Source organism: Silurus meridionalis, chromosome 15, assembly GCF_014805685.1.
Source record: "Silurus meridionalis isolate SWU-2019-XX chromosome 15, ASM1480568v1, whole genome shotgun sequence".
Taxonomy (NCBI): domain Eukaryota; kingdom Metazoa; phylum Chordata; class Actinopteri; order Siluriformes; family Siluridae; genus Silurus; species Silurus meridionalis.
The window spans coordinates 7,115,036-7,127,820 of record NC_060898.1 but is presented as its reverse complement, the minus strand read 5'-3'; the positions used below and the strand labels follow the sequence as shown (position 1 = coordinate 7,127,820).

The 12,785-nt window shown below is 37.2% G+C and overlaps 1 protein-coding gene across 1 annotated transcript in view; it reads right to left on the bottom strand.

Moving 5' to 3' along the window:
• ntng2b (netrin g2b) overlaps window positions 1-12,785 on the bottom strand; it is a 73,598-nt gene that overhangs the window by 42,497 nt on the left and 18,316 nt on the right. Inside the window, 1 exon segment of the mRNA XM_046868104.1 lies at window positions 5,017-5,660. Coding sequence (XP_046724060.1) covers window positions 5,017-5,660 — 644 coding nt within the window.

Genomic DNA, 12,785 nt, shown 5'->3' with positions numbered 1-12,785 from the left:
GACAGGTTTGCATGGGGTGGAGTAAAAGATCTAGTGTAACCTACAATAGAGCTCTAACCTCAACCTTATTGAACACCTTTGGGATGAATTGGAACGCTGACTACACCCCAGGCATTTACAAACTATATAAGTACCTGACTTTACAAATGCTCTTTTAGGTGAATGAGCCCAACTGTCCACAACCACACGCCAAAATCTAGTGGAACATCTTCCCAGAAGAATGGAGGTTATTTTAACAGCAAGTATATATTCTAAATGTGGAATGGTATGTTCAAAAGATCACATATAAATCTTATGATCAGGTTTCCACAAACTTTTGTCCATATAGTGTACATGCTTTTACCTTTGTGAGTAATAATGGAATCATGGATACAAATTAAACGTATTGGTATAAGGTATAAGTCTGGGAATAAACTTTGTTAGTGAAATAAAAGAAGTGGAAACAATTTAGTTTGGTAAAGGAATATAAGCTCTATTTTTGTTTTCCTATTTGCACCCAGTTGGTGTTTCTGTGGGCAGAAATGAATGCATCTGTGCAGTACAACAGGGGGTGTGGCACTGGAAATTGGCCAGTGTAGTGAAAATTTCAAATATATTATATATTAGATCCCAGCACCACCAAATTACCACTGCTGGGCCTTGAGCAAGGTCCTCAACTGTTCTTTAATTGCTCAGCTGTAAGTTGCTATAGATAAGGGTGTCTTTTAAATGGCAGAAAGGTAAATATCTTCTAAATGCTGTTAATGTAGTGTAAACTAGATCACTATACTTTTCTTTTGCCTAGTCCATTTCCAGGCCACAAAGTCACGTCAAGCCAAAAACCTTTTTTTGTCATTCTAGCCTTATATAGCTGATGCAGTACACAGTGAAATAAGAACTTTTCTCCAGAACCCTAGTGCTACATAAAACAACATAAAGCTACATCACTCCACACATCATAGAGCTACATAACAGAACATACAGTAGAGCTAAGTACTAAAGTAAGTTGTCCTAACCACATAAAGTGCATTATGTGCAACCCAGTGCAGACAAAACACAGTGCAAACAGACAATACAAGACACTGTAGGACAGAAACACAAAACAAAATAGCACAAACCAGTATACCTACTGTATAATAACCAAAACATGACTGGGTATTTGATAGATGTTTAACCAAAAACTATGTAACTATTCAAATCTCAGTATTTCTATAGAAAGCTTAAACACAGTTGGAATTTGTTTTGTGGCCCAGTGTGAGCACACGTGTGAAATAGTATTGCTGCGTTGCTCTCTCTCTCTCTCACACACACACACACTCACACACACACACACACACACACACACACACACACACACACACACACACGGCCATATGTAGGTCAGCTCTCAAATGGCAGACTGTGTTGTGATGTCATTAAAACTGGTCATGTAGGACACTGAGCATGGATTTCAACATGCTGGGATTTATCGGAGTCTCCTGACTACTTGTGAAGACTTGCTTAGGAACAAATAAGGTATACTTAAATGCACAGTGTTATATTTTGTGTATATATCTGTGTGTCTGTGTGTGTGTCTGCGGGTGGATGAAAAATAGAACGTTTGCATCATTTATCAAAGCAAGTTACAGCATCAGCATCTGAGAAATAATGTATAGAAATATACTGTACATATTTCTGGATTGCACTCAACCATGAAAAGTGTGTGTGTGTGTGTGTGTGTGTGTGTGTGTGTGTGTGTGTGTGTGTGTGTTGTTATGCAATTCAAGCTCAGGTGAAATGAGCTGTATCCTAATACTGAGATATAAAGTGTCTGTAAGCTCAAGAATGACAATAAATCATGCACTTGTTCTATATTCATAGATTTGATGCACATGCTAAAATAAGTGTTATCTCTATTAGAGACAAACACACACACACACACCCACACATACACACACACACACACACACACACACACACACACACACACACACATGCACAAAATATAATAAAATAAAATCCTTCCTACCAGCCTCAATAGTCTTTATATGTTTGCAGGTTATCAAAACCTAGTGAAGGCTTTGGTCCTGCTGTAGAATTACAAATGCTGAAATTCAAAAAGATTGATTAAAAAAATTTGAGCAACTTATCCAACAGCACTGGAGCTTTTGGCCTATAGAGTTTATATAAACAGTGCAAAAAAAAGTTTGAGCTGACAGAAAGTCTATGACAATACAAATAAGAATTCTCTGCACCTGCGTCAGGCAGAAAAGCATTTCAGAATGCACAACATGCTACATTTTGAAGAGCAGAAGAGCAGAAGTCCACACTGGGTTTCATTCCTGAGAGCCAAAAAGAAACAAGGCTATAAAGGGTACAAGCTGACCTGAAAGCTGATCGGTAAAAATCAATCTTTTTTCAGTATTGATAAACATATGGTATCAAAATATTCCATTGCATTCCACTGCATTGTACAAAGTATGTGAATATCTGTGACTGTGCATATTTTCCGGTTGTCTGTAGCTAAGCACATAAGGTCCAGACCAAACGAGGGTAGGGTATCACAGGAAAGAAGGATAGTCGACAGAAGTATGACACCTCTAACTGAACCCTAACCCTCAACTTTGGACATTGTGTCTGTGTCCTGTTATTATATCCAGTCAAAGAACTGAAAACTAGACATTCATATTGTGCATTTCTTGTTTAAGTACTTAATCACAGGTGTCAAATGAAAGCCTATGGGCCAAAAAAAAAAAAAAAAAGCCTTCTACCTTATTTCACACACCCTGTGAAAACTTACGGAAAATAATATTGAAATGGCCCCGGGGTGCTGCACTACCCAGCATGTTCACATCAGAACAGTATTAGCATGATATAATGATCGACTCCAAATTTCATAATTCATTTACGTGGGCACAACAGCACTGACACGTAGCATTCTTCTTCTTCTCCACCCCCATTCACTTACAAAGAAACTTTGATTAGAGAACATAGAGATATAGAAAGCTGAGGAACCTGTGTATTGCTAGCAGTAATATTAGTAGTATTATTGCTATTTAAAATAAATTAAATAAAAACTGCTGCTTATATTATGAGGTGTATTAAACATTTAAAATGCATCAATTTAACTTACTCTTTGTCTTGAATCTGAAGAGACTGCTATTATTTTAAATGCTTCTGAGAATCATGCATCAATATGCTAGCACACTATTATACAGCTAACAGACATGGAGCAAATACTCTCTGATTCATCTTCATTCAAGTAGCCATGCCTGAGTTAAGGGTGATACCGGTAGAAATTGGTTATGAACGATTCGTTCATTTTGAACAACTCTTAATGTGAAGATCAAGTAGTTTTAAAGAGTGATTCGTTAATTTTCTACTGCATGAGCAAAGCAAAAAAAATATCTATAGGTTATGTACACAAAACAGAATTGAGTAGTTCCTTTTATGAGTCCTCTGGTCCGAGGCGTTCGTTCTTTGACACTTGACTTCCATAGATGCTATGCTATGCAGTGGACTATGATGTTTGTGGATGATATTGCGATTTGTGGTGAGAGTAGGGAGCAGGTTGAGAAGAGCCTAGAGAGGTGAGATACACGCTGGAGAGAAGGGGAATGAAAGTCAGTAGGTGTAAGACAGTACATGTGTGTGACTAAGATAGAGGGCAGTGGTACAGTTGCAGGGAGGAGAGGTGGTGAAGGTGGATGAGTTTAAGTAATAGCGGTCAACAGTGCAAAGTAATGGACAGTGTGTTAGAGAAGTGAAGAAAAGAGTGCAGGCAGGGTGGAGTGAGTGGGGAAGAGTGATAGCAGGAGTGATTTGTGATAGAAAAGGATCTGCAAGAGTGAAAGGGAAAGTTTATAGGATTGTTATGAGACCTGAGATGTATGGTTTAGAGACAGTGGCATTGACTAAAAGACAGGAGGTGGAGCTGGAGGTAAAAGAGCTAAAGATTCTGAGATTTTCATTGGGTATGATGATAATGGACAAGATTAGAAATTAGTTTATGAGATGGACCACATATGTAGGACGTTTTGGAGACAAGGTGAGGAAGGCCCGATTGAGATCGTTTGGACATGTGCAGAGGAGAGACATGGGGTATATCGGTAGAAGAATGCTACTTATAGAGCTGCCAGAAAGGAGGAAAAGAGAAAGGCCAAGGAGGAGGTTTATGGATGTGGTGAGGGAAGACAGGTAGTTTGTTTAAAAGAGGCAGATGTAGAGGACAGCTGGGGTATGGAGACGGTTGATCCACTTTAGCGAACTCTAACGGGAGCGGCCAAAAGAAGACGAAGACTACCAAAGACCCTATGCAGTACATTACACATGAAACAGAATTGAGTAGTTTATCTCATTAGTCTTCTGGTCTGAGTCCTTTGTCCTATTGTCAGGTGACTCCAATCATTAATAATAATAATAATAATAATAATAATAATAATAATAATAATGATGCAGGTATGAGCTTATTGAAAATGTAACATTTTATTTTATTTCTGGTAAAATGAATGAAATGAACCTTAAGGAAGGGCAACTGCAGAAAACCCCTTCAGTAAGACCAGAACCTTTCTGTCAACCAAAAACAGAAATCTTAGGGGTTTGTTTGGCATAGGTTTAAAATCTAGCCAAAATCTCCATTTCTGCTGATGCTAAGAAAAAATTGGCACCAACAGCATCTATGGACCCAACCTGCCATGTGCCAACAGCAGACTCTGGAGAATGTGGTGTAATGATGCAGGAAATGATTTCTTGCCACATTTTGGGCTGTTAATACCAAGCCACCAACATTGAAAGCCTCAGACTACTTGAGTATTGATGCTAGACATATACAACCCTTAGTGGCTACAATTAACCCATCTTCTAATGGCTACTTCCAGCATGATAATGCACCATGTAAAAAGCAGAAATTTAAATTTGGGTATAAAGTGCACCTTGGAATTGCAGTTTTCAATTGTCAGCATGATTATAATTCAATAATCCTATAGAATCCATGCCACAAAGTTGGATTATTTCATTGTTACTCAGTGGTAATAAAATGGGTGAAAGAATTTCTCTTACCTGGCAGGCACCTCTATGTTGGAGATTGCGTAGAAGTACTTCAGCAGGTTGTCCCTCTGCACATATGTTCCTCCAAGCGCTGGCTTTAGCAGACGCAGACGCAGATCGGTGAAGGTAAAGAAGTCACGCAGGCCTTTGTTGTTCTCAAAACGAGCCCATAGACTGTCCATGTCACGCAGCCGGTGCCCAGCAAAGGTGGTAAATCGGGTCCGTGTCTCAAAGCGAACTACCTTATCACCTTTGGCACCCACCCAGCGTGAATAGAGTTCTGTGCAGATGACACGTGTTGCGTTGGACGGTGTGAGGTCGCGTGCCCGCTGTGGCACCATTCCAAACACCTCCGGACAGTCATCGGCATAGAACTGGTATGGCTGCCAGGTGTGCCCGTAGTCCAGCGACTTCTCCAGTGCCATGGCTGTAGGCCGACCGTATTCAAAGGTTATCTCAATGTCGTCAGTCAGCTCCAGGCTCTTGTTCCATGACAGTGTTATGTTGGCCAGCAGCGGCTCAGGGTAGCGGCGCCATGTCTGAGTCTGCCAATACGTGACAAGGCCACCACGCTCACGGTCCTGCATTAACTGGGGTGGGTGCGCCAGGTCTGGGTTGGAAGCGTCGCACTCATCGCTGCACAGGTATGGGTTCTCCTGTAGAATATATTGAAATATATTAAGGTTAATATGTATGTATGTATCTATAGCTCTCGTAGAAAGCAGGCAGATATGAAGTAAATAATAGGTAATTATTAATGCATTTTAAAGGTTACAGTGTGTGTCTGCTGAGTGTTCACAAACGGTATAAACAAATAGGATCCCAAAGAGAGCACATTTGAATGAAATAAACACAAAAAAAGTACAATGGGATTTAGTGCCCCATAAACCATCAAGAAAAAAGTATATAATAATGATTAAATAAAAATGTTCTATCATATTATGCTTAGCTATGTGTGAGACTACAGGAGACAGTGATAATAATATTTACTGTGCTGGCAGTCTTTCTGATATGGAGGAAGCAAGCATACAGAAACACCTTTCTTGAGTTCTACCTTACATTTAAGGCATTTGGCAGACGCCCTTATCCAGAGAGACTTACAACTGAGCAGGGGAGGGTTAAGGACCTTGCTCAAGGGCCCAGCAGTGGCAGCTTGGTGGTGGTGGGATTTGAACCTGTGACCTTCCAATCCAAAGTCCAATGCCTTAACCACTGAGCTACCACCTCCCCTACTAGCTCCTACTAGCTCCTGCTACCACCTCCTCTACCAGCTCCCGCTACCAGCTCCCTAACAAGTAGATGTCATCATCATTGACATTTTTATGCATGTGCCAACATCAACTCCCTGCCATTTCTTCTTGATAACACTGATGTCAAACAAATATATTGTGTCTACGATCTTCTGATGAAAGGCTGTGTAATGACCCATTCAAAACCATGGTAAGAAGGTGATTAGGCAATTATCATGAAAACTACACCATTGCTATAATTAGTTAAATGCAGAAAGTACTGCCTGGCTGTCTGTGACTTTTGGGGTTCTTGCACCAGCTGTTCTGGGTTATGCTGCCTCTTGGGCTTCATGTGACTTGTTCAGAGCTTGTGCTCCTTCCTTTCATTATAAGGGACAAGTGTGCCTCATTAGGGGAGGACATGGCTTTTTTAAATCAGAAGTCTCAGGCCATGTGGGAGAAAGAGGACATATCTGAAGACTGGATCTCAAGACAAATGACTCTAACCTTGGGGTTAGGGGTATTTTAGGTTGTGATTATGCTTCTGTTTACACATTGAGTAAATAAAATGTTAAACCCTTTGGCTTTGAATACAATAAATTGTAACCCAAGTATTGTTTGTGGAATGAGTGCTGGTGGTTTCCGGACTAGTGCCTAGTATCATTTAATATAAAGAGAAATGCAAATATAATCAAGTAAAGGCCTGTATTTAATTTTTCTGTTCTTGCCAACTATCATTATAAAAAAAACTTTTAAATTGGCTTATTTGCACTGCGTGAACATGCGAGTACATACATTCTGGAGCTTACACTAAGATAGAAATCGTTCCCTGTTAATCAAATGTATACTTCTTTCATTGCCAAGCATAGTTTTGTAAGTAACACAAACACAATGAATTTGGCCAGCTAAAAACAGACTCAAATTTGTGTGCAGGGCACACACGCAGACACCTAAATATATTTACTTTAACGTAGTCATTAAGGGTAGGATTTTTTGTTTTTACACCATTACTTTAATGGACCTGTTATATTTGATATCTGAAGCCTGTCATTACATGTTTATTTTAGCAGTTCTTCACTGACTGAAACCTGAGTTTGATTTGCTTCAGGCAAATGTTTTTATCCTTTTGCGGAGTTCGCTTGTTCAGATGCAGTCTGAATCTTGTTAGCTGATCACTCTTTATTTTTTATTTAATTTCTATAAAAACCAGCACTGCTTGCCAAACTGAAAATGTTCACGGTATCTTTTAACATGGTGTGTACATTATTTATTTTCGGTAGTAAATAGTTTTTAATCGATAGTATTAGTAAAAGTATTGCATAGAATAGTAAAACACAGTATAGCAAAGCATATAATAGTATAGTATAGTATAGTATAGTATAGTATAGTATAGTATAGTCAAGTTTATTTCTATAGCGCTTTTCACAATGGATATTGTCTCAAAGCAGCTTTACAGAATTTAAGAATGAGGTGAATGATGTGTGTTTATCCCTGATGAGCAAGCCTGGGTGACTGTGGCAAGAAAAAAACTCCCTTAGATGTTATAAGGAAGAAACCTTGAGAGGAACCAGACTCAAAAGAGGCACCTATCCTCATTTGGTTGATATAAAGAGTATGATTATAATTCTTTAAAACAATACAAAACACTGGAGCGTGAGAACTAACATGAGCACTGGAATGTTTGGTTGTAAGTAATGTCTTTACATGCCAGAGCCTTTAAACACTCAAAGAGGTCTAATGTCCAAGCACTACATGAAGTGGAATCCAAAGTAGTAAAGTATAATATAGTTTAATAAAGGATTGTATTGCGTTTGAAGGAATAATATAGAATAATATTGCATAGAATAGTATAGAATAATAAAGGTTAGCATAGCATAGTATCATATAGGACTGTATTGTATAGAACAGCATTGTATCACACAGCATAATATAGAATAGTATAGTTTAGTATAGTATTGCACAGCAAACCATAGTATAGTATAGTATAGTATAGTATAGTATAGTATAGTATAGCACAGCATAATATGGAATAGTATAGTATCCACCACTGGATACTATACTATTCCTTATTGCAATTCGTTACTGTACTTCAGTAACTTTTTTTGCATCTGTACTTTACTAAAGTATTTCTATTTTGGAAGTGTTTACCCTAAATTCACTACATTTCAAAGTCGAATATTTTGAAATTTGATTGCCGCTTGGTGGTCTCTTCTTAACACGAACATACAGTTCAACAGCAAGCATAAAATTTTTTGAGTAATAAATGAAGGGAAAAAAATTCTCTAACTTGCCACAACACCTGTGGCCTTATTTGCACAATATCTTTTATATTCTATTTTTTAATTAGCTGAAAAGATTTTTATGATCATTTAAATAAATATCAATCAATGTTTGACTAATTCACATCATTCTTGTAATAGATTGGTGAGCTAATAGTAAAATTACAAGAGTCTTTTCACATAAACTTATAATAAATCTATAATAAATTATAGTACATGGGTTACTTAAGTAAATTTGATGGAAAATACTTTTGTACTTTTACTAAAGTAAAAGTTTTAAGAGAGCATGTTTACTTTAACTAGAGTAATATTTTGGCTAATGTATCTCTTCTTTAACTTAAGTACATGGTTTGTGTACTTTGTCCAACATTGATAGTATCACAAAGCATAATATTGAATAATATAGTATAGTACCTCACAGTACAGTACAGCACAGTAGAAAAACAAGGATAATATCACAATAGCTAAAAAAACACAGAGCAACAATTTAAAGCACATTTAAATCTCATGCACACATATGCAACCCCCATCCCTCATAACATCTCATAAAATAGCTTATTACAGTGCTTTGCATCTTGGGAAATAAATAATTTGGTTAAAAAAAGAGATAAAATGAAAGATAAAACCAAGCATGCAGATAAGGAGAAAGACACAGGAAAAGAGGAGCCTGTATATTGTCTTCTATATTAAGGCTTTATATTATTTGACATTGAAAAAGAATACTCTGGAAAATATGTATATAGTAATAGATGAAACAAAAACAGATTATGCAAAAGGACTTCAGACATTTGAAGCAAAAGTGAGTAGTAACAATTTTCCTTTTACTGCCTTGTACTCAGGCATTTAAAAAATATCTTCACTCACTCAACTTCCTCCTCCTCATGTCATCCCTCGCTCTTTCAAGTACTTGATCTCTTCCCTCCCTCCCTCTTCTCTTTCTTGCTTTCTTTGACTAACTCACACATTATTTGTTCAGGTTTTAAACCATTTTTGGTCCAAAAGTCTAGACAGCAGACAAACAGCATCTACACACGTTCGCACACACACTGCCCATCTTAACCCCTAATTCACAAGCACCCTGCAGTTGGATTAAGGCAGAGAATGTTACACAAAGAGCTTGAGTTGTTCAAATCCACTGCAAATCTGCCAGCTGACACAGATAATGGAGTCTGTCCATGTTTACGTGTACACGTGTAAGTGTATTAGTGCATTACTCAGCACAGAAGCGCTCTAGGCTGCATTATGTCTATGCATTTGTTTTATTGCTGGGTGGTATATCAAAATAACCTAGTTACCAAATATCAATGGCCAAATTTTTGTTTATTTGTAGTGGTATTTGAGTATATGTACGATGCAGGATGCCAGCAAATGAAGTGTATGTAATCCGTCCCTCCCTTTCACTTAGTGTCCAAGGCCCATGTAATATCACACACATACGCACACACCGCCAACTGTTTCGCCAGGTGGCCCACATCGCTAAGCCCCTGAAGCAATTATCCTCACTGGAATCCTATCCTTTCGACAACAATCGGCATGGTACTGTCAGCATGGCATTGTGCGAATTTGTTTGTGTGCTAGTGAGACACTTAGCAGAACATTAAACCCATATATTTATACCACAAACATGTGTTCGGGGCAATACATATTTACTATTGTATTACATTTCTTCTTTACTAAGGTTTATGATGAAATCAAAAAAAAAAATTTTAAAAGAGAAAAAAAGTCAATTTTATCCCCCCAATGAAAAGGCAGATCAGTATAAACCTCGGTATGTCAATTTAATTATTCCAATTCACCAAACCTTTCCATTATTGCATCTTAAAAGTAATCAAAATTGAATCTGAAAATAAAATGATTAAGCAAATTTCCAAGATTAACAATTTTTATAAAGTAGGCCACATTTTATGTAAATAATATGCATATAATATGGAAATAATAAAGTAAGATTTCTGTTTATTCAATGTGCTTTCCTGCAATGCCCGCACACAGTTTGAAGGATAACTGAGCACTCAACTGCCATGCTTTACCTCTTCTTCTTCTTCTTCTTCTTCTTCTTCTTTCGGCTTCTCCCATTAGGGGTCGCCACAGTGGATCATCCGTCTCCATACCCCCTGTCTGCTACATCTGCCTCTTTCAACCCAACTACCTGCATATCTTCCCTCACCACATCCATAAACCTCCTCCTTGGCCTTCCTCTTTTCCTCCTTCCTGGCGGCTCCTTCCTCGGCATTCTCCTATCGATATACCCCATGTCCCTTCTCTGCACATGTCCAAACCATCTCAATCTCGCCTCCATGACCTTGTCTCCAAAACGTCCTACATGCGCTGTCCCTCTAATAAACTTATTTCTAATCCTGTCCATCCCCGTCACTCCCAACGAAAACCTCAACTGCCATGCTTTACTAACACTCACAATTTTCATTTTTATCAATAAAAATCTGGAGATAAGCAACGATTTAAGGTTGAATGATCCTGTTTTCTCTGATCAAATTCATTAGAAAAAAAAACTAGACATTTGTGAAACGTGCTATTAAAGAATTCATTGTGTCATATTTAATCAACTTTAATACTGGCCTTGAATGGCATTCCATAGGTTTATATATATATATATATATATATATATATATATATATATATATATATATATATATATATATATATATATATATATTTACAGCCCAAAAAAAGTTTATGTACAATTTGGGGAAGAACCACATATGGCTGAAAAGGTCTTTGTACTGTGAATGCTCAATTCAAACAAATAATAAATAGCACTTAATATATTGTTATGCGTGCAATATATTTTTTTTTAATGATCTCCTAACTACAAACAGTAAAATCACTAAATTAATATTTAAAACTAAACTGTATATAAAAGTATAATTCACATGATCTTATTAACTTATAAATTAGTGGTTATTTTGTTCATGACATAGAGCGACAATCTAAAAAAGGGGTTTGAGTTCAGGTAAATAAATGCTGTGATAAAACTTCCGTAATATCCACCTAAAGCATTTATAAAAGAGTTGACTTTCATATTTGATATACATTTTTTTAATAGCATTCCTAACAAAATTAACACAGGATAAACATATTTTCTCCTCTCTTACTCTGGTTTACATCAATATCAGAAGTGGTTAAATTGCAGGGAACTGGATACAACTGCGATTATAACTCTTCACAGAAACCTTTTAGAATGCATCGGCTTTTAGGAGCCACGACTGACTGCTAAAATAATTAAGTCTGTTTTATTTGGGGTGATATAAATAGTGAAGATGCATGAAACCAGGTTGTTAGAAATGGGACATGACTTATAAGGCTGTTTATAAGGTCAGGAAAATACCATTTTTTCCCTGAGCCTGCACTTAGAAGGAGGTCTCAGGAGCCAGTCGCACAGTGGAAAAGGGATCCCACTGTGTCTGCACATTTTGATTGTCACGCCCAATTCTTACACCCCTATAGTATAAAGACCTAGCTTAAATAGCAACATGCTGGAGCTAGCTAGCATTTTACACTAGGGTTGGCATGAAAATAGAGACCTGAGCGTTTCATTTAAACATTTGAACATAAAATGCAATATATAAAAATGCTCTTGTTCTGTACTTCAAACTAAATTTATAATGATTTTGTCACGTATCTCAAACTAATATGTGTGTGTTTGGAAAGTAAGAGTGTTAAAGTGTGACACTGTAAGAGGAACACAATATGAATTCAGTTTATGGTTATTAGATCATTAATGTGTAGACAGCACTCTGTGGAATACACCCTCACAAGAGCTGAGTTTACTGTAAGTGAAAGAAGACACGAAAAACAGAGAAAACGGCTTATAGATTGCAAAGAAAGACCATTTTATGGGCATCTATATTCTGAGTAGAAGATTTCTCAAGGGTTATTTGAATAGTATCACAACCCACAGCTCAAGCATGCCTGTTTCGATCCTGAGCTCCAGTTACTGTTTCACATACTCAATTCTCTAAACTGCCTCTATGTATTAACATGTGTGTGATGTTCAGTAATGGACTGGAGTCTTATCCAGGGTCTATTTCTGCCTTTTGTTTAGCTTTTCCAGAATTCAATCCTACAACTATGAGCAAGATAAAGCAGTTACTGAAAATGAATGAATGAATCAAAATCTTTTGCTTTTGAAGCAAAACCAAAGGATAAGCAAGCCTGCAAACCCAACATCAAACTACATTGAATGATTACTACAATTAACTACATTAGCGACTTTGCGTTAGAATTCTGATATCCGCTTCTTCTATTTCATTATTCA